The sequence below is a fragment of the Onychomys torridus genome, unplaced genomic scaffold (genome assembly GCF_903995425.1).
Source record: "Onychomys torridus unplaced genomic scaffold, mOncTor1.1, whole genome shotgun sequence".
Lineage (NCBI taxonomy): Eukaryota > Metazoa > Chordata > Mammalia > Rodentia > Cricetidae > Onychomys > Onychomys torridus.
Window position 1 is genome coordinate 3,809,207 of NW_023414046.1, and position 22,998 is coordinate 3,832,204.

Consider the following 22,998-nt stretch of genomic DNA (forward strand, 5'->3'; position numbering starts at 1 on the left):
AAAGGCTCTGTGAAGAGCTGGATAGTTGTTGAACAGCAAGAGTTAGGACATTTTGGAATTTGGCCTGATTATCGGTTCACAAAATATTGGAAGCAGAGGATTTGATTAGATACCCTGTAACTGTCTCAGGTATAGCATAGGCTCCACTATGCAAGCTGTGTGGAACTCCCTTGCTGTAAACATCGAGCTGCTTTTCCCTACAGGGCTTTTGTGCTATAATTCCCACTTTGTAACCATGAGTTCTAAGTTTGCAAGTTCTCTCTGAACCATTGTTACATATCTCAATGTGGATCATCTGCCTAAATCTTCTGCCATCATTTCTAATGGCATTAATATAAACAGATTGTTCTGGGAGTCCTGGGAACAAATTTTCTCAAAATGACATCCTCCAAAGACAGTTAATTTTCAGAAATATGAGTGATGTCATAAAACTACCTAAAGTAACCTCATATATATTTATAAACCAAATTTAATCACATGGACATCAGCTGCAGAGCCTCAGGGAAGATACTGTCCAAGATACCTACTGTGGGGCTGAATCATCTGGAAAAACAGAATCATGAACACACAAGTAGCCTCTCCTATAGAAATAAAAGCAGGTTGGAATTTACAGGTGCCCATTTAATGTGCTGATCTTAACAGCACTTCACAACACACACTGACCAGACTTCAAGCTGGACAATGATGTTCATTTTGATTTTTCTCTTCTTGCTCCTGAATAGTCCACCTCTTGTGTCCACTATCATCCATCCCAAGTGCTTTTGGAGAATGAAGCAGAATAATGACAAGCAAGGAGATTTGTTGACAGGTTGTATCTTCTTCCTTTTAAGTGTGCAGGGGCCTGTGGAGAAGGATTATTTCAACAACATTCTGAATAGAAAGTAAGTTTCTCTCTATTTTCTATGGAAATGTCATCATGAATATTTCATGGTGGGGAGGAAGATGAGAATCAGAGAATGCTTTGAGTCTTTGTTCTGTTACCCACTCTGTAAACCAAGAAACAACCCCAGATTTTTTGAGAGAATCACTGCTCTTTATCTAATTTTAATTTGTCCAGAGAGTGTTGATATTCTCCCAGTTATTCTCCTACTTAACAGGCTGAAAGTTGAGTGAAGGAAGGGCTCTCTAATTAGTTCCATCACAAATAGCTCTCCTCTTGACAGTTTCCAGAGCACAGTAGCTGGTGGTGTCTTACTGAAAAAAGGCCAATCTATTCAGTGACTATCATTCTAAATGAGTGTAAGTAAAGGACTGTCAAGTAGAGTCTGTGATGACCCTTTGATCACTATGTCACTCCTAATGCATGTGCTAGGGCAGCTAATATTTGTAGTACCCCTAGCTCCAGAGAATTTTTCCATAGCTATTCAGTTACTCTCAGATGCTCCCCATGTGGTCACATTGTGCCTTCTACAGCTTCATCACAAATAAAATAGGAGAACTGCCCACTCTGAACTTCATATGTGTTCCTCTTTCCCCATTCTTCACCCATATACCTGAATAACTACAGGCCATTAATTTCAAAGTCTTGTTCTTCACTCTCTTTTTAGGGTAAAGAAGGAGTGTGTAGACTGATAATGACATGCTTGCATTCTTTGAAATGTAGGGTCAGTAATAGTGGTGATTAATTACTTTCCTTGTCCCTTGCCTGAGTGACAGCTGTGGCATGTGATACTTGGCCACACTTGAGAACATTTACCTAGTAGCCCATCTTTGCCATTTTTTAAGTAGCACGTGTCTCTTCTCCTTATGTCTAAGCTGTTTGTTCTCTGACACTTATATCACATTTAACTCATATGTTTCTTCTTTCTGTAATTTTACTAGTTATAGCTGGCTGCATATTTTACCAATTTGGGCTATGTACACATTTTGATTTTGTGTATTGCAGATAGTTTTTTCAAAATAGCACTTTAGTCCATTAGTTTACACTAACAGTTCCAGTAATTGATGTTTCTTATTGTTTAGTGTGTAGGAGTTAGTGATTGAGATTCATGAGTTACAATATCAAATTCCTGTTTAGTGTTACTGACAATTTCAAAGACATTTTCCGTATGGTAATAGTGAATATAATAAGATGGTTTTTATTTAAAAATGCATAGATGTATGTCTATCTTATTACCTAAAGATACCACAGTGGTACTTTTTTAAAGTGGGAAACAGATTGCATTTAACTCTGAGTGAATCATTCTGAATAAAATAGTATGTCTGAGTTTGAAGCTCATTGGTCAGATAATCTAAAATGTATTAGAAGACAAGAGTGTTACTCTTCTTCCCATAGTCATAAGCACAAAATGATATCATTCTATGCTTACTTACTTTCTGAATATATTTGTTTTCAAAATTCATAAATATTATCCATACATTGCACACTTTATTCTCTTAGTATTCAAAAATGTAATGCTGACACAAATAAATCTCACTGCAATTTTCTGATGTCACTAGTTTTCAACACAGTGCCAGTGTTGTGCACATTTGTAAGTGAAAATATTTGCAAAATGTGCTCTTTATGAGAATTTTATGCTGGTAGGTATATCAAGTACAATTACATTTAACATAGATGTCTAAACATAAACTAGGTGAATGATACTGGAGTACGTGCCTTTAATATCACTATTTTGGAAATGGAAGAGTGGTATCCATGTGCATTGGATGCCAGGCCAGTCTAAAGACAATTGTCACTCAAAACTAACCACGGAATCTGTTGTCCTTTTATGGCCTAAATGAGTAGGTATTATATCCACACACACAGAGATGCATATATTTAACAGATATACTCTGATATTTAAAATTATTACAAAATAAATATTTTAAAAATTTTGTGTCAGCAGTAGATAAACAAGAAATAAAAAAGAAGAAGACAGAGATAGACATGAGGGAATATGTTAACTATATTTTGAAAAATTAAAATGAAGAATAAGTACCTGAGCCAAATATTGTCCCAGAAATACTACTGTGTATCAAACTGTCATGCATTGAATGCTGTATCCAATTGAGTTTATTTCATAAGAATTACCAGAAAGTTTGCTCATGCATCATATGTATTTTTGACATTGTTCAATAATTTCAAAATGAATTCATGATCAGTTTTTCTATTATATCTTAGACTGTGTGCCCTTGTATTTACCTTCTGAGCAAGCATGTAAAACCAGAGATGGACAGGCCTCTCTGTGGAAAATGCAGTCTCTTCTTATTTATGTTAGATACACTCTCATCAACTTTTAAAGATTTTTTTGAGCTTCCATCTTCTCTGTCATTGCAATCACACAACAGAGTATATTTGTTTCAGTCATAGTAAATGGTTGGGAATACCATCCAGTACAGAATAAGCCTCACCCTGACTATAAATTATCATCTCTAGATTTCTGTTCAAAATAAACAGTGTTCCATTTACAGAGGTCCAGCTGTAGACTATCAGTTTGTTCTGGCCTTGGCTATTTCTATAGTTGAAGTCAACAGGAACCTTGATTATAAAATATGATTCTACTACTTCCATTACCAACAGGAGTAATGGAATAATACCGTGTCACAATTATACAATCTTTTTAATATTTTTGAACAAAATTGGAGAACCCCCCCTAATTATGTCTCTAACAAACATCACGTGTACAGTGGTGCTTACAGAACCTTACTGGGAAGCATCTGTCATCATTGAGGCATTACTAGATCTCTACAAATCTCAGCAGGTGAGTTTTATTTGGGGTGATTTTGCAAGAAATCCTGTATTCACTGGTAACTTTCTTCCATGCTAAGAAGAGAGTGAGGAGGAGACTGGCCTCACAGTCATCTCCAATTGCATAGTTCAAGGGTACAATTCCGAGACTTGATGGTCCTTCCACATTTCCTTGTGTGAAACAGAGATGATGGAAAAAGTAACAAGTAAGGAGATTTTCTAGAATACTCAGCAGAAGTGTGCTTACAAATTTTTAGGAGTGCATGATACCTCATGCTGCTTCCTTTGTCCTGGGTCATTTATCTTACCTATGGAGCCTTCCATCCTATCCTGAACGATCATGATCACTTTTCCCATCTGTATCAGATGCCTCCCAAAAACACATCTCATGGAGAAGCCATGATCTCTTTGATGCCTCACTTCAACTGGCTCTGGAATGTACTGCCCATCTTAGAAAATGATCAGACTACTACATTTCTTTCACATTTGAGAACAGATGTGGAAAAAAAAATATAGTCTGTTTCACCTTGTGATCATGATTGCTGGCAAGATGTATTTTTCCATGTCAAGAGCTGATGTGTATTATAAACAAATAATAACATATCTGTAAATGTAGTTGTCATTTATAGTGAATCAAACAGTATTCAAGCTGTGAGCGTTAGAATGATGGAATCTCTTGGTATACAAAACGTATGGGCTACCACTTCACAGTGGGATGTCACTAAAAGTAAGAGAGGATTCACACTTGACTCATCTCTTTGGACTCTAGCTTCTGCACACCACTATGCTGAGATTTTTGGTTTTAAAATTTAGTCAAGACATTGATCCATCTCAAACACTCAGATGAATACCTGGAAAGGCTCGGTGGATGAAATTTAACCTTGAAGTCTTGACATCTAGTTGTAAGACACTGAAAAACTGCTCATACAATATCTCATTGAAATGGCTAATTGTCCAGACTATTGACATGACCTCTTCTTGTGGCAATGACACTGTATACAATTCTGTGTATGCTGTGTCCCTTCCCCTGTATGAGATGCTTCTTTAAGAAGAAGATAACCTGCTAATGGACAATAGCAAAAAACTGTTATTAACTGCATTATGGTAGTGTTTCTTCTATTGGATGATATTTGGTCTCATCAATGTCATTGTGCTTAGGAGTTTCTCAGATGCTCAAATCTAATGTATTAAGAAATATTCACCAAATAGAAATTTCTGAATATTTTTCTTTTTGAGGAAATAAATCAAAAGGGTGCTGTAAGTCTCTACTGCAAAGCCAATTAAGTGGAAGAAACAATTTATCAATGGAAATTAGTGATTATTTTACAAAGCACCCAAATAATATCAGCCCCTAACAATGAAAATATAAGTGATTAGTTATTAATGCTCTCCATGTTGAAAAAATGAACCCTCATTTATTAATTCTCAAATATGTTGTACTCAGTGTAGGAGATGGTTTTCACAAGTGTCCTTAGCTGATTCTACCCCTACTCTAGGCTTTGGGGAACTCACTTAGAACTCTGAGAGTTATTATGCTAGAAACTGTGCTGTGATTCAGTACATTGTGTACATGCATATCCATGTATGTGAATGGATGCCTCTCACTTTGTTTGGATGTATTTTGTGTGTCCCTGTGTATCTGTGTTGCTTTACATATATGTAGGTTTGTGTCTACCTGCGTATCTGTCTGTGTGTATTTGTCAGTGTATGTGTCTGCTTATGCCTACATGGCTATCTTGCATGTTTCTGTGTAGTGGTTGCACATACATATGTCTGTGTTGATGTATATGGGTGTGTATATGTGTGTCTGTTGGTATGTTTTAGGATGTGGGCATAAATTTGTCTTTGTCAGTGTCTCTCAGTGTGGTTGTTTATATCTGTATATCTCCCCCTATGTGTATTTTTTCCTGAGAACATGCATGTTTGTGTAGGCCTGTTTATGTTTTGATTGTATCTCTTTTTGTGTGTCTATTTGGGTGTCTATGTCTCTCTGTCTATATGTTCCAGTATGTTTCTCTGTGTGTCTTAGCATGTATGGGAATGAGTATAAATGAGTATGTTTTTGTATTATGTTTGCATCTTTGTATGGATTTATCTCTGTGTGTAGCAATATGTGTGTATGTGTGTAGTTGTAACCTTTTGATCTAATTCAACAATGTTACTGCTCTTACTTAATCTTCAAATACTATATTGAGTAGATATAGAGAGAATAGACAGCCTTGTCTTTTTTCTGATTTTGGTTGGGTTTCTTTGTGTTTCTTTCTGTTGACTAGGATGTTGACTATAGGATTGTTGTACATTGCCTATATTATTTTGAGGTATGTTCCTTGTAATCCTTCTTTCCCCAAAACATGTATCATGAGGGACTGTTGTATTTTGTCAAAGGCTATTTCAGCATCTATTGAGATTACCATATGGTGTTTTTCTTTCAGTTTGTTTATATGGTGGATTACATTGATTGATTTTCATATGTTCAACCATCCCTCAATCTCTGGGATAAAGTCTATTTAGTCATGGTGGATGATCTTATTGATGTGTTTTGGATTCAGTTTGCAATTATTTGATTGAGTATTTTACATCTACATTCATAAGGGGTATTTGTTTTTAATTTTCTTCCATTGAAGATTCATTTGTGATTTGTGTAGTAGATGACCGTGGATTCATAAAGTGAAATTGGCAAATATTCTTCTGTTTATATTTTGTGTGATAATTTGAAGAAAACTGATGTTAGCTCCTACTGGAATATCTGGTAGAAGTCTATCCTGAAACCATCTGGTTCTGGAATTTATTTGTCTTGTAGACTGTAAAAGACTGATTCTATTTCCTGAGGAGTTGGAGGTGCATTTCAGCTGTCTGTCTGATCATGATTTAACTTGGGTTTGTTGATTTTCTCAAAGAACCAATTTTTATTACATTGACTCTTTTTATTGTTCTATTTTTCTATCTTGTTGATTTCAGACCTCAGTTTGATTATAATAGTGTCTCTTCCTCTTGGATGCGGTGCTGTGTATGCTGTGAATGTGTTGCTAGGATTGGTTTATAAATAAAGTGTTGATTGGCCAGTAGCCAGGCAGCAAGTTTAGGAGGGAAAAAGACAGAGGAGAATTCTGTGAAGTGAAAGGCTGAGTCAGGATATACTGCCAATCGCTGCCATGAGAAACAAGAAGTAAGATGCCTGTAAGCCACAAGCCATGTGGCAAGGCATAGATAAATAGAAATTGCTTAATTTAAGATGTATGACTAGCTAGCAAGAAGCTTGAGCCATTAAGCCAAACATTTTTAATTAATATAAGCCTTTGTGTTTACTCGGGTCTGAGTGGCTGCAGGCCCTGTTGAGACTGGAGATAACTCCAGCTACAATGGGGCTTATTTTTCTTCTTGTTCTAGAGCATTGGATTGTGTTGTAATTTGCTAGTAACAGATCTGTCCATTTTTTTTGTAAAAAGCCACATATATGAACTTTTCTTTTTACCATCACCGTCACTTTTTCCCATAACATTGGGTGTATGCTGTCTTCATATTCATTTGGTTCTCAGAAGTTATTAATTTTTTCTTGCCAAGATCCCTTAGTCATTCATTAAAGAGTTCAGTTATCATGAATTTGAAAACTTTCTGTTTTTTTCTCTTATTCTTATGTGCATGTTTAATCTGTGGCAGTCTGATAGGATGTAGGGGGTTATTTCAGTTTTCATGCATCAATTGAGAATTGTTTTGTGACCAGTCGTGATCAATTTTGGAGAAAGTTCCATGAGGTCCTGAAAAGAAATACTTTTTGTGCTTGAGTGTAATGCTCTGTAGATATCTGTTAGGTGTTTTGACTTATAATGTCTAATACCTTGAGTATTTCTCTGCTTAGCTTTTGTCTAGATGACCCTTCCTTTGGACAGAGTGGGATATTGAAATCTCTGACTATCAATGGCTGATAATCAATTCACGGTTTAAGCTTCAATTATGTTTCTTTTGTTTTGTATTTAAATATATTTATTTATTAATTTTTTTCCATTTTACATATCAACCCCAGTTCCCCCTCCCTTCCCTTCTCCCGCCTCTTCACCTCCCTCCCACTCTATCCCCATCCACTCCTCAGTGTGGGTAAGGCCTCCCATGGTAGTCAACAAAGTCTGGCATTCCAAGTTGAAAGACAGCCTTACCCCTCCCCATTGTATCAAGGCTCAGCAAGGTATCCCACCACAGGGAATGGGTTCCAAAAAGTCAGTGTATGCATCTGGGATAAGCCCTGGCCATGCTGCCAGGGACCCCACTAACAGATCAAGCCACACAACTGTCACCCACATTCAGTGGGCCTAGTTCATTCCCATGCAGATTCCCGAGCTGTTAGTCTGGAGTCAGAGTCAGTGAGCTCCAACTAGCACCAGTCATTTCATGTGGGTTTCCCCATCATGATCTTGATCCTTTCTTCTTGTTCTTGTTCATGTTCTTCTTGTTCTTGTTCTTCTTGTTCTTCTTCTTGTTCTTGTTCATGTTCTTCTTGTTCTTGTTCTTCTTGTTCTTCTTCTCATTCTTGTTCTTGTTCTTCTTGTTCTTGTTCTTGTTCTTCTTGTTCTTCTTGTTCTTGTTCTTGTTCTTCTTGTTCTTCTTCTTCTTTCTTCTCCTTCTTCAAATGCCAAATTCTGTTTATTGAAGGAGGGAGGCAATTATGTTTCTTTTACAAATGTAAGTGCCCTTATATTTAGAGCATAGATGCTGAGAAGTTAAATGTTATCTTTGTGGATTTCTCATATAAAAGATATGGAGTAACCTTTCTCATCTCCCTTCATTAATTTTGGTTTGGTGTACATTTTGTTAGATGTTAGAATGGCTTCACTATCTAGTATTCTCGGTCATTTTGCTTAAAATATTTTTCTAGCCATTAACTCTGAGGTATGATTATTTTGATTATGAGGTACATTTATTATTTCCAGAAGAAGGATGAATACTCTTTTCTCATCCATTCTGTCAGTCTGCATCATTGAATTTTGGAGCAGATACCTCTGATATATCAATGACCAATGATTGTTAAATTCTGGGGTTTTAATAGTTATTGTTGATGGTGGTGTCTTTTTTGTTTGGCTTCATTTGCTTTGCTGGTAACATATTATTTATTTCCAGTATTTTCATGAGTGAATTTAAGTTCTACTTTGTGTTTTTCTTCTGTTTCCCTCTATAGTGCATTATATGTGAGTAGATAACTTTTAAATTTGAATTTATTATGGATTATCATATTTTCTCCTTTTGTGAGGATTGAATGTTTAGCTGGGTATAGAAGTATGGGTTGTCACTTTGATCTTCTAGCATTTGGCCACATCATTCAGTATTTTATAGATTCCATTGAAAAATCAGATGAAATTCAGATAGGTGTAACTTAATATGTTATAACACCCCCTTTTTTTGAGACAGGGTTTCTCTGTGTAGCTTTGTGCTTTTCCTGGATCTCACTCTGTAGACTAGGCTTGCCTTAAACTCTCAGAGGTCTGCTTGGCTTTTCCTCCTGAGTGCTGGGAGTAAACGCATGCTCCATCACAACTTGTCTGTTACTACACATTTTTCATTACAGTATTTAATATACTTTCTTTGTTATGTATGTTTAATGTTTTGATTATTTTGTAAGTGTATACTTTTTAAGTTCCAGTCTATTTTTTTTGTACTTATATAGGCTTTTTATGGTACCTATATAGGCTTCTCCTTTTCTGGTAAGAAAATTTTTCATTGACAAATTTGAAAAAAAAATATATTGTGGGAATTTGTGAAGTTATTCTTTCATTCTTCCAGTCCTATTATTCTTATAATTGGCTTTTTGATAGTGTTTAAGTATTCCTGAATGTTTTGTGTCAAGGATTTTTTGGATTTAACATTTCCTTTGATAATTGTATCTAATTTTTCTCTTATATCTCAATGCCTCAAGTTTTCCATTCCATCTCTTGTATTCTGTTGGCAATGCTCATATGGATAGTTGTGATTGCTTACCTAGATTTTTTTTCCCCTGAATTCCCTCATTGTATATTTTCTTTAGTATTTCTAATTCATTTTCAGATCTTTTTTTATTAAGAATTTATTTATTCATTTTACATAACTACCACAGATTCCCCTCTCTTACCTCTTCCTGCCCCTGAGCATTCTCCTCTAGCATATCTCCCATTCTCTCCTCTGTCAAGTTAAGGCCTCCTATAGGGAGTAATCAGAGCTTGGCTCCCTTCACATCAAGGATGTGCAAGGTGTCTAATTTTTAGGTGGTGGGCTCCACAAAGCTAGATCATTCTTCAGGGATGGATCCTGATCCTACTGCAATGGGGCCCCTTAAACAGACAAGGTACACAACTGCCTTGCTTATGAAGAGGGCCTAGTTGATTCCCATGGAGGATCTACAGGTGTTGGTCTAAAGTTTACCTTGGTTTGCCTATCTCTGTAGATTTCCCCATCATGATCATGATGCCTCTTACTCATGGAATCCTTCTTCTCATTCTTTTATTGGACTCCTGGAGCTCTGCCTGGTGCTTGGCCTTGAAGGAGTTAATAATTTCCTACACTGTTTCATTCATCTTTTCCTCTATTTCTTTCAGGGATTTATTCATTTCTTTCTTATGGTCCTTAACCATCTCTAAGGAGTTGGTTTTAAGATCTTTTTGTTCTACATCAGCTAGGTTGGAATAGTTAGGGCTTGCTGTAGTAAGATAGCTGGCATTGCTAGTGACACAGTACCTCAGCTGTTGTTGATTGTATACTTACACTTGTGTCTAGGCTTCCATGTTTGTGGTGAATATAAGCCTAGATGCTTATTTATAAGTTCTTATTTGGATGTGTTTTGTTCCTGTTTCTGTTTTCCCTCCATTGTGGCCTGAGGTTCTTTAAGGCATCTACACTCAATTTGGAGGGAAATCTTCTAGTGGTGGGATTGTGCCCTGGTCCATCAGGCGGGGGGGGGGGGGGGGCTCTTCCCAGGTTGGAGCTGACACAATTTAATGCACAGGGATTTGTGATTGTGGATAGAGTGGGACACCACAATGTGATATAGTATAGAAGTGGGCCTCCAATGTGGATATCTTATAGTTCTGCATGTTCTTCAGTTGAGCAGAGAATCACTCTCAGTGAGTCCTTGGGGTATTGAGGTCTGGAATAGTTATGGATGGGTGATAGCATTTGGGGGACAAAAAGTGTGGATGTCGTTCAAGGATAGGTGGCCTACCTAGAATTCTGGTGGCCACTGTCAACTCTGGTAGAGATGGGAAACCCTGACCCATATGGGGGCTGGGATAATGTAAAAACAGGTATGGAAAATGGGATAGACTAGGCTGTCACTAAGAGAGAGACTTGGGGAGTTCAACATGCAAGTTGCCTACATAGACTTGTTGGCAGGCATGTTACAGGGTAGAGACTTGATTGACAAGTGTATGCTTGGGTTGAATCATTGACTTGCTCTGTCACGGGTGCCTTACCTGTGGTGAATAGTCATTTGTTCATCTTTGAGGAACCCACAATAGTCAAAGCACATGTGACAACATGCAACTTTTCTGAAAAACTGTTTACAAAAAGTAAGTAAATATTAAAAGTGAAAGTACTCATATGCTTCTTACACTGTTACACAAGTTGCATCTTGAGATTATGTTACAACCTCTGTTCTAAACACACATCAAGTTTACTTTGCACCAATTTTCTTTTAAATCATGCATGGTAATAGACTACAGATAGAACTGCAGATCACTACCTTTCCCTCCATTCCAACAAATCCCATCAACCTTTCCCGCCATTCCAACAAATCCAATCACACAATCCCTGTCCCAGATCAGTAGCAGGGTACATGATGGGCACTCAATTCTCTACCAATGACCCTGTTGGCAAAATGGAACATAGAACTCTTCCCTTACTAAGTTTCCTATTATAATTCATTGCTTTAACACAGCCCCAAGTTCAAGGAGATATTCCCTCCATACTTTTGGTTCATTCTGGGAAAGGAAGCATAACACCTAGCTGCAAATATTCACCTCTCCTTCAGTTCCTTAAAAAAACTAATGTCATGTCATATACCCAGTTCTGCTGCAGGTCACCTGCTTCTGCCAGCCACATCAACTTCTCCATTGAATCACACAGATTCTTCTCCATACTCTATGCTTTTTTCATAGTCATGCAAACTTAGCAACTATACCTAGGGAACACTCAGAAAACCATGGCCAGAGAAGCAGATTGGCTATACACAGATTCTGATCACACATGACCATCCTCAGTTTTATAAAACACATTCTACCCTGTCCTTTCCTGACTCTCTATTGTATTCCTAGGGGACTAACACATATTGGAGGACAAACCTAATTTCCTTGCTTCAAAGGAACCAACCCATCCCATAACGCTACATGGTACTTCTTCATTAATCAGTCTCAGCTCCCAGTATATAAAAATATATTTTACATAGGAATCTCAGTGAACAGGCCTCTCAGAACAGCAGAAATTTTTTTACCAAGCAACATACAGCCAACAAAAAAAAGTTACAAAATCAAAGTAGCAGAAAAACATGCATCTCTGGTGCATGAGCAGGATTTTTGGAGCCCAATACCTATGATGGCACACCTTGCACAGCCTTAACCCAGGGGGAGGGGCTTGGACTTGCTTCTAATCTATGTGCCAACCCAGGAAAGGCTTTTCTTTCTTGTGGGGAGGAGTGGGAGTAAGTTTGGGAGACGGAGTGTAGGGGGGCTGAATCAGGGAAGAAGGGGATCTTTAACTTATTTGTAAAATGAATGGAGAATTTTCTTAATTAAAAAAACATTCTCATTCATATCTATTAATAGTAATTGTCTCAAATCCCTTATAAAAAGCCACATTATAATAGGGTGGACATGAATATATCACCCATTTGTTTATAGCATCCACCAAAGACTCCTCAATGTCAAGCAGGTATTAGCTCAGCTGAGGGTGTTGGAAAAAGATATTCCGAGAAAATGAACCAAAAAACATGTTTGTTTATTCACTTCAAAATATAAAAATGTAGTATTCAAATCAGAACTAATATGAAGAAATAGAGAATACTATAGACACATCAGTGTAAATACCTATGAAGATGACATTTCAATTCTTATAAAATATGCCATCTAAACAAGGATATTTAAGTTTGCAAAATAATTGCTACTATATTTTCACATATTTATCCTCACATACTTATAGTGGGAGATTTCAATTCCCTACTCACACCAATGGCCAGGTCAGCCTCATAAAATAGTGGAGCTAACAGACTTTGTAAACCAAATAGTCATAACAGATATTTACAGAACATTTCTCACGAACAAAAAAATATAAAGCCTATGTTGCACCTCAGAGATCTTTCTTAAAAATTGACCATATACTTAGACATATAGCAAGTTACAATACATACAAGAAAATTAAAATAAACCTCACTGCATTCTGTCAGATCATTATGGATTAAAGTTAGATATAATAAAAAAACCAGCAACAGCTGGAAGCTTGCAATAACATGGAAACTGAAAAATTCTCTAATGAATGAAAAATGGATCAAAGTAGAAATGAAGAAATTTAAGACATTCTAGCATTCAGTGAAACTGAATACACAGCATACTGAAACATATTGCACATAATGATAGACTTTGAAAGGGGCAATTTTATGTCATTATGTGCCTACCTAAGAAAAGATATATTTTCACATTCGTTAACAATACACTAGAAAGCTCTAGAACATAAAGAAATAATGACACCAAAGTTTAGTAGACAAAAAATCATAATCAAATTGAGAGATGAAATCAGTGAAATATAATCAATGAGAATAATACAAAAATAATCGACAGAAAGAGAAAAATCAATATGGTCAATACATATTCAAAATTATGTAAAATAAGGAGACTGTATATTCAAATTAACAAAATCAGAAATGTAAATGGAGGGGGCTTAACAACAGACAATGAGAAAATCCAGATAATCATATGGACATACTTTAAAAATCTGTACACCACCAAAGAGCAAATTCAAATAAATGGATAATTTCCTCAATGCATTCATATAAACAATTTACACAGGACTTAAAGAACTAGTGAAAGGGAAGCATTCATTAATATTCTCATAATCAAAAAAGGCGGAGGCAAGTAATATTAGTAGAGAATTCTTCCAGACTTTCAAAATCACTTAATGCTAATACTCCTAAATTATCCTAAAACCAGAGAAGAAGGAACATTGCTGAATATTCTTTAGAGGTCACTATCACAGTGAAAGTCAAATCACATTAAGAATTAACAACTAAAAAGAATTACATACCAATTTATCTTATGTACATTGATATATAGTAAGTCTAAGAATACATAAAAATATTTACTATTATATTTAGTAGGCTTTTTCCCTGAGCTTCCAGGATGTTTCAATATGTGAGAATCAATTAGTGTATCCCACAAAACTGAAAAAAAGAGGTTCATTGCATCAGCTGCAGAAAAGACCTTGGACAAAATCCAACATCATTCATGACAAAAATCCTGGAAAATTAGGGACACAAGGGACATAGTGCTGTAAAATGATGGTAGTTTACAGCAAGACTGTAGCCTACATCAATTAAAATGGAACGAAACGAAAATACTTCCCACTCAAATCAGAGAAAGGGCAATGTCCAATCTCTAGATACTTGTTAAAAATAGTATTAGAAGGCTTAACTAGAACTACAGGAAAACTGAATGAGATTTGGGGGAAAATTCAAATAGAAGAATTAAAATAATTATTTGCTAATGCTATGAAACAATATGTACATGACCCTAAAAACTCCACTAGGGAGCTCCTACATCTGACAAACATTTTCAGCAAAGTAGATGACAAATAATTCATAACAATAAGTAGTCCTTGTATACAAAAATGCCAAATGTGTTAAGAAAGAAATCAGGAAAACAATAACTGTAACAATTCCGGAAAAAAGAACCCATAAAATTTCTTGGAGAAACCATAATGATGTAAGTGAAAGACTTGTATAATAAAAGCTTCAAGTCTTTCAATTAAGAAATTGAAGAAGGTATCAAAATTTAAAAAGATCTCGCATGGTTATGAATTTAAAAGTTTAACGAGAAAAAATTGACCGCTTACAGAATTCAATCTATTGATTCAATCAATGCCCATCAAAATTTGAGTTCTTTATATATTCTGGATATCAGCCCTCTCTCAGATGTGGGGTTGTTGAAGACCTTTTCCCATTCTGTAGGCTGTTGCTTTGTCTTGTTGCTCTACAAAAGCTTCTCAGTTTCAACAGGTCCCATTGGTTGGTTGTTTCTCTCAGTGTCTGTGCTACTGGTGTTATATTTAGAAAGTAATCTCTGGTACCAATGCGTTCAAGAGTACTTGCTACTTTCTCTTCTATGAGGTTCAAAGTAACTGGATTTATGTTGAGGACTTTGATCTACTTGGAATTAAGTTTTGTGCATGGAGACAGATATGGATCTATTTGCAGCCTTCTACACATTGGCATCCAGTTATACCAGCAACATTTTTGAAGATGATTTTTTTCCATTGTACATTTTTGGCTTCTTTGTCAAAAATTATATGTTCATAGGTGTGTGGGTTAATGTCAGGGTCTTCAATTCGATTGCATTGGTCCAGATATCGGTTTTTATGCCAGTACCAAGCTGTTTTTACTAAGGTAGCTCTATGGTTTAACTTGAGGTCAGGGATCGTGATGCCTCCAGAAGTTGTTTTATTGTACAGGATTCTTTTGGATATTCTGGGTTTTTCTGTTTTTCCATATGAAGTTGAGTATTATTCTTTCCAGGTCTGTGAAGAATTGTGTTGGTAATTTGATGGGGATTGCATTGAATCTGTAGATTGCTTTTGGTAAGATCATCATTTTTACTATGTTAATCCTGCCTATCCATGAGCATGGGAGATCTTTCCATTTTCTGATATGTTCTTCAATTTCTTTTTTCAGGGATTTAAAGTTCTTGTCATATAGGTCCTTCACATGCTTAGTTAGAGTAACCCCAAGGTATTTTATATCATTTGTAGCTATTTTAAAGGATGGTGTATCTATAATTTCCTTCTCAGCCTGTTTGTCTATTGTATATAGGAGGGATACTGATTTTTTTGAGTTGATCTTGTATCCTGCTATGTTGCTGAAGGTGTTTATAAGATGTATCAGTTCCTTGGTTGAATTTTTGGGGTCACTCATGTATGCTAACATGTCATATGCAAATAGGGAAAGCTTGACTTCTTCCTTTCTAATTTGTATCCCCTTAATCTCCTTATGTTGTCTTATATCTCTGGCTAGAACTTCAAGTACTATATTGAATAAGTATGGGGAGAGGGGACAGGGGACAGCCTTGCCTTGTTCCTGATTTTAGTGGTATTGTTTTGAGTTGCTCTCCATTTAATTTGATGTTGATTGTTGGCTTGCAGTAGATTGCCTTTATTATATTCAGGTATGTTCCCTGTATTCCTGATCACTCCAGACCCTTATCATGAAGGGGTGATGCATTTTGTCAAATGCCTTTTCTGCGTCTAGTGAGATGATCATGTGGTGTTTTTCTTTGAGTTTGTTTATATGGTGTATTACATTGATGGACATTCGTATGTTGAACTACCCTTGCATCGGTGGGATGAAGCCTACTTAATCGTGGTGGATAATTATTTTGATGTGTTCTTGGAGTCTGTTTGCCAGTATTTTATTGAGTATTTTTGCATCAATGTTCATGAGGGAGATTGGTCTGTAGTTCTCTTTCTTTGTTGCATCTTTGTTTGGTTTAGGAATCAGGGTAATTGTAGCCTCATAGAAGGAGTCTGGTAATATTCCTTCTGCTTCTATTGTGTGGAATAATTTAAAGAATAATTTGTATTAAGTTTTCTTTGAATATATGGTAGAATTCTGCACTGAAACCATCTCTTCCTGGGCTTTTATTGGTTGGGAGACATTTTTTTTAATAGTTTGGTTTTTGTTCCTTTTTTTCTTTTTCTTATTATTATGTTTTTTAATTTTATACATCAGCCATGGGTTCACCTGTCCTCTCCCATCCCGCCCCCCTCCCCACCTTCTGCCCAGCCCCTCCCCTCTATTCTCATGTCCTCCAGGACCAAGACACCCCTGGGGATTCATTTAAACCTGGTGGATTCAGTACAGGCTGGTCCTGTCCCCTACTTCTAGACTGAGCAAAGTTTCCCTGTTTAAGCCCAAGGCTCCAAACAGCCAGCTCATGCACTAAGGACAGGTCCTTGTCTCCCAGATTGGATGACTCCCAAACAGATCAAGCTATTCAATTGTCTGGTGATCAGATGACTAAACACCCTAACAGTCGTCTTGGAACCCTCAGCCAGGCCCCAGGTGGAACTCCATTTGTCCAACCTTCGAGAAAGAGGAGGGACTGCAAGAGCGTGAATTGTTGAATCCAAGATTGCAAAAAGCACAGGGACAAATATCCAATCGAATGGATGCACATGAATTATGAACCAACGGCCGAGGAGCCCCCAGCTAGATCAGGCCCTCTGGATAAGTGAGACAATTGATTAGGTTGGGAGAATTTTAATGACTGATTCTATTTCCTTAGGGGTTATTGAACTATTTAAATGGTTTATCTGGTCTTGATTTAACTTAAGTATTTGCTACCTATCCAGAAAATTATTTTCCATTTCTTTTAAATTTTCCAGTTTTGTGGAGTAGAGGTTTTTGAAGTATGACCAGATAATTCTCTGGATTTCCTCACTGTCTGTTGTCATGTCCCCCTTTTCATTTCTGATTTTGTTAATTTGGATGCTCTTTCTCTGTCTTTTGGTTAGTTTGGATAAGGGTTTGCCTATCTTGTTAATTTTCTCAAAGAAGCAACTCTTTTTAAAAATTAATCCTTTGTATTTTTCTCTTTGTGGCTGTTTTATTGATTTCAGCTCTCAATTTGATAATTTCCTGGCATCTGTTCCTCCAGGGAGTCTTTTCTTCTTTCTTTTTAAAGCTTTCAGGTGTGCTGTTAAGTCACTAGTGTGTGATTTCGCCAACCTCTTTATGTGGGTATTTAGTGCTATGAATTTCCCTCTTAGCACTGCCTTTATAGTGTCCCATAAGTTTGGGTATGTGGTGTATTCATTTTCATTGATCTCTAGGAAGTCTTTAATTTCTTTCTTAACACATTGGTGATTCAGTTGAGCCTTATTTATTTTCCATGAGATTGTATGATTTCTGTAGTTTTTTTCTGTTGTTGAAATCTACCTTTAAACCATGGTGGTCCAATAGAACACAGGAGATTATTCCAATTGTTTTGTATCTGTTGAGGTTTTCTTTGTGGCCAAGTATGTGGTCGATTTTAGAGAAGGTTCCATGGTGTGCTGAGAAGAAGGTATATTCTTTTTTGTTCAGGTGGAATATTCTGTAGATATCGATTAAGTCCATTTGAGCCATAGCATCAGTTAAGAACATTATTTCTCTGTTAAGTTTCAATTTGGCCTATCTGTCCAGAGGTGCAAGTGGGGTTTTGAAGTCTCCCACTATTAATGTGTGAGGTTTTATATGTGATTTAAGCTTTAGTAATATTTCTTGTACATATGTGTTTGCCCTTGTGTTTGGGGCATAAATGTTCAGAATTGAGACTTCATCTTGGTGGATCTTTCCTGAGATGATTATGTAATGTCCTTCATCATGTCTTTTGACTGATTTTAGTTTGAAGTCTATTTTGCTGTATATTAGGATGGCTACACCTGCTTGATTCTTAAGACATTTTGATTGGAAAGTCTTTTCCCAGCCTTTTATTCTTAGGAGGTGTCTGTCTTTGAATTTGAGATGTGTTTCTCCTGTGCAGCAGAATGATGGGCCCTCTTTTCTTATCCATTCTGTTAGTCTGTGTCTTTTTATAGGTAAATTAAGTCCATTGATATTAAGGGATAATAATGACCAGTGATTTTTCATTCCTGTTATTATTTTTATGTTTTTGGTAGTAGTATGTGTGTACTTCTCTTCTTTGGGGTTTACTGCTGTGTTGTTATCTATTGCCTGTGTTTTCATGGGTGTATCTGCCTTCCTTAGGTTGGAATTTTCCTTCTAGTGCTTTCTGTAGGGATGGGTTTGTGGATAAGCATTGTTTAAATCTGGTTTTGTCTTGGAAGTTCTTGTTCACTCCATCTATGATGTCTGAAAGTTTTGCTGGGTATATTAGTCTAGGTTGGCATCCATGGTCTCTTAATATCTGCATTATATCTGTCCAGGTTCTTCTGGCTTTCAAAGTCTCCATTGAGAAATCAGTGTTATTCTGATAGGTTTTCCTTTGTTAGTCACTTGGCCTTTTTCCTTTGGTGCCCTTAATATTCTTTCTTTATTCTGTACATTTAGTTGTTTAATTATTATGTGGCAAGGGGCCTTTTTTTTTTTTTTTTGTCTGTTTAGTGTTCTATAGGCTTCTGGCATCTTCATAGGGTTTTCCTTCTTTAAGTTGGGAAAGTTTTCTTCTATGATCTTGTTAAATATATTTTCTGTACCTTTGAGTTGGTATTCTTCTCCTTCCTCTATCCCTATTATTTGCAGGTTTAGTCATTTCATGGTGTCCCTTATTTCTTGTACATTTTTGTCATGACTTTGTTGGTTTTAGTGTTTTATTTGACTCATGAATCTATTTCTTGTAATGTATCTTCAACACCAGAGATCCTCTTTTCCATCTCTTGCATTCTGTTGGTTATACTTGCATCTGAAGTTCCTGTTCGTTTACGCAGATTTTCAATTTCCTGCATTCCTTTTGCTAGTGTCTCCTTCATTTTTTGTATTTTCCTCTTTAGGTCTTGAACTGTTTCCCTCATCTGTTTCCTTGCTTTGTCATGATTTTCTTTCAGGGACTTATTGTTTTCTTCTTCTTTAATTGTCCTTTCCTGTAGTTTTTTTTTTTTTTTATAGCATTCTTCCCATTTTTTGTTTCTCTTTTCCTCTACTTTATTTTTGATTTCTTCAATATAAGGCTCTAGCATCTTTATGATGTTATTTATAAGGTTGTTTTCTTCTTCTTCTTCTTCCATTTCGTGCTCTTCATGTCTAGCTGTTGGTGAAGGTGTAGGTTCTGGTGATGCTGTACTGCTCATTATTTTGTTGTATGTACTTCTGAATTGACATCTGCCCATGTCCTTGTGGATTCATTCTTGGTATTATCATTGTACTTTGTCCAGATGGAGCTGACAGATTTAGGGAGCCTCTCTTTGGTCCAGGTAGAAGCTCTGGGCCAGATTGGAGCTCTGGTACTGATGAGAGTGCTGGTCTGGTAGGAGCTGGGGGCTGGAATTTGAGTCTCAGGAAGTCCCTGGTATCTCCTTATCTTGTCCAGATGGGAGCTCCTCTGGTCCAGATGGGAATTCTGGGACAGGATGGAAGCTCTGGTCCAGATGGGAGTTCTGGGATGGATGGTATATGGGGACACTCTTGTCCAGATGGGACTTCCAGGGCAGGATGGAATGCTGGAGGCTGGTTTCTATGTCTCCAGAAGTGGTTGGGGTCTCCAGCAGATGGGTGTGGGGGCAAGGCATTGAAGTTATAGTGTCCACCTGAGGGCCTCTCTGGTTCAGATGGGAGTTCTGGGGCAGATGGGAGATGGGGACTGATTTCTGAGTCTCAGGAAGTGGCTGGGTTCTTGGGCCAATGGCTGTTGGGGCAGGGTGTGGAGATGGCAGAGTCTTCCTTCACACTTGGAAAAGGGAAGCCTTCCCGTAGTGCCCACCAAGTGGCCGGAAACTGGGGCCAAGTTGGACAGGTCCTTCCAGTAGGGCTGGTGCCCAGGGGTGGGATCCAGAAGCGGTTGTCTCTCTGACTATATAACCCAAGGCACTCTGCTGTGGTCCAGATTGGAGTTCTTGGGTAGGATGGAAGCTGGGGAATGGTGTCTAAGTCTCCAGAAGTGGCTGGGGTCTCCTGCAGATGTGTATGGGGGCAGGGTGTGGAGGTTGTAGGGTTCACTGGAGGGTCATGGAGAGGGGGAACCTTCCCAGTAGGGATGGGGGGGGTACTGCCCTATGGCCAGAACCTGGGACCCAGTTGGGCAGGTCTTCCCTGTAGTGGCTGGTGCCCAGGGCTGGGACCCAGGTGCAGGCCTCTATGGGTTTGACCCCAGGCACTCACCTTTGGTCCAGGTGGTAGTTCCAGGGCTGGGTGGAAGCTGGGGGCTGGTCTCTGGATCTCATGAAGTGACGGGGGTCTCGGGAAAAAGGGTGTGGAGACTGCAGGGTCTGCCTGCAGTCTTGGAAATGGGAGCCTTCCCACAGGGCCTGCAGAATGGCCAGTAACTTCGGCCAAGTTGGGCTGGTCCTCCCAGGATGGTTGCTGCCCAGGGGCGGGACCCAGGGGCAGTTGTGGCTCTGCCTATAACCCCAGGCACTCACCTCTGGTCCCGATGGGAGTCCAGGGTGGATGGGAGCTTACTCCTGATTTTTAATTGCATAAAACAACATCTGTGTGAAAGTCCATTCAATGGTTTAAACTGTAAAAATGGATAACTGTAATTCAGACAGGAGTCCAACCTCACAGTGAGAATGAATAGCTAAAAATGACCAATAATGAGCATGTAGGAGTTGTGGGAGTTCCCATCATTGTTTTTATTGTGAGTAGATACTAAGGTCCCCAATGTCATAAACACATACATCAAATTCAGTCAGTAAGTGAAGCAGTATCTTAAGGTCCATCCAGAATCCCTGTGGGATTTTCTGAAAGTTGATAATTAAGAATAGTACATAGACATTTCCTGCTCATGTTAATTTCAGCATTATTTAGAATATCCAATATATGGAATCAACTTTGATTCTCCTCAATAGAAGAGGAAATAAAGAAATGACTTCCTACAAATTTTTTCTTGTTATTTCCTATAAACAAAGATTCATTATTGCTATTTACAATGCATTCTCCAAATTTTGAAAGTTTTATTTCACTAGTTACCAGATTAAATATACACACAATGATTTCTTTTTCCTTTTCAAGAGCGATTGTCTTTGTGTAACAGTCCTGGCTGTCCTCTAAGTCACTCTGTAGAACAGGCTGGACTAGAACTCAGTGATTCACTTGCTTTTGCCTCAAGAGTGCTGGGATTAAAAATATGTGCCAGTACCTTCTGGACAAGTGATTTTTAACTATACCATATATATTGATTTTAGAAAAGTTTAAATGCATAGCCTATATGCAATTTATAAATGATTGAATCCAGTGACAAAATTAAACAATTATAATTGCTGGGTACATAATGCTCTTAGGCTTATTCAAATTCAGATGAAAGCCTTACAGGATTAATATACAAATAATGGAGTCCAACCCAACCTGTAGGAAGTAAATAATGTCATTAGCAGGAATTGAGGATGGAGTAGAATGTCATATTAGGTAAATAGACAGAATTTGTAAATTCAGATTTTTGCACAGACTCTAGATTTCATAATATGTCACTGCGTGTGTGTGTCTGAGTGTGCATTCATATATATATATATATATATATATATATGTTACACACACACACACACACATATATATATATATATATATTTATTTATTTATTTTATATGCACATTTTTGCATGAAGAAAGTAGGAGAGACTTTATTATGGAACAGAAGGCCTGAAGAAATTGGGACTGGCATACCATGTGAAATTAGCAGGAAGAAAACATCACACATATCTCATAAATTGAACAATCACCTCTTCTGTTTAATAGTTCTCACTTGTAAACATTGAACCTTTATCAATTTTGATGGTATCTAGAGTGTATTTTCTCCTGTACAAACAAAAGCAAAACCTTGTCCCCAACATAACACATATCCTGGTTTTCAATCTGAGGTCAGCACATCCTTAAAGTATATAGGCTGATTTAATTCTGAAGCTTTTTTTTCTCTTATCTTATGTCTCTCTGCAACTGTTGTTCCTTTCTCATTAACACTGAGAAAATGCAATGTTTATAGAGCATTATGTATTCTATTTCTGTGTTTTTTTTACCCCTTTATGTTTATTTAGCATATTCTTTAGAATTTGTTTTGAACTTTCTATGACTGCTTGGCCTGTATGATTGTGTGTTATACCTGTAATATGCTTTATATTGTAATAAGCAAAAAATTGTTTTATTTTACCAGAGACATATGCTGGAGCATTGTCAGTTTTAATTTGTGCAGGTATAACTGTGATTGGCATAACTACTAGCAAATGCTTGATTCCCAACTCAGTTGCCCATTGAAATCCTGAATAAGTATCAATATAGTAATGTACCTATTTCAGTTTATCAAATTCTGCCAAGTGAAACACATCCATCTGACAGATTTCATTCCTCTGAGTACACTTTGGGTTACATCCTGCTGGCAGCAGAGTCTGATTGTAAAAAGAAACAACAACAAAAATAACCAAGTAGGACATTTCCTTACTATTTCCTTGGCTTGTTGCCAGGTTATGGAAAAA

General features: G+C 37.2%; 1 protein-coding gene across 2 annotated transcripts in view; it reads left to right on the forward strand.

The window, feature by feature from the left end:
• The first annotated feature begins 684 nt into the window (after positions 1 to 684).
• Positions 685 to 22,998, forward strand: part of LOC118576669 (vomeronasal type-2 receptor 116-like) — a 38,105-nt gene continuing 15,791 nt past the window's right edge. For both annotated transcript variants that reach the window (XM_036176870.1, XM_036176869.1), the window contains exon 1: positions 685 to 881. In XM_036176870.1, the coding sequence (XP_036032763.1) occupies positions 685 to 881 (197 nt within the window). The remainder of the gene's footprint in view (positions 882 to 22,998) is intronic.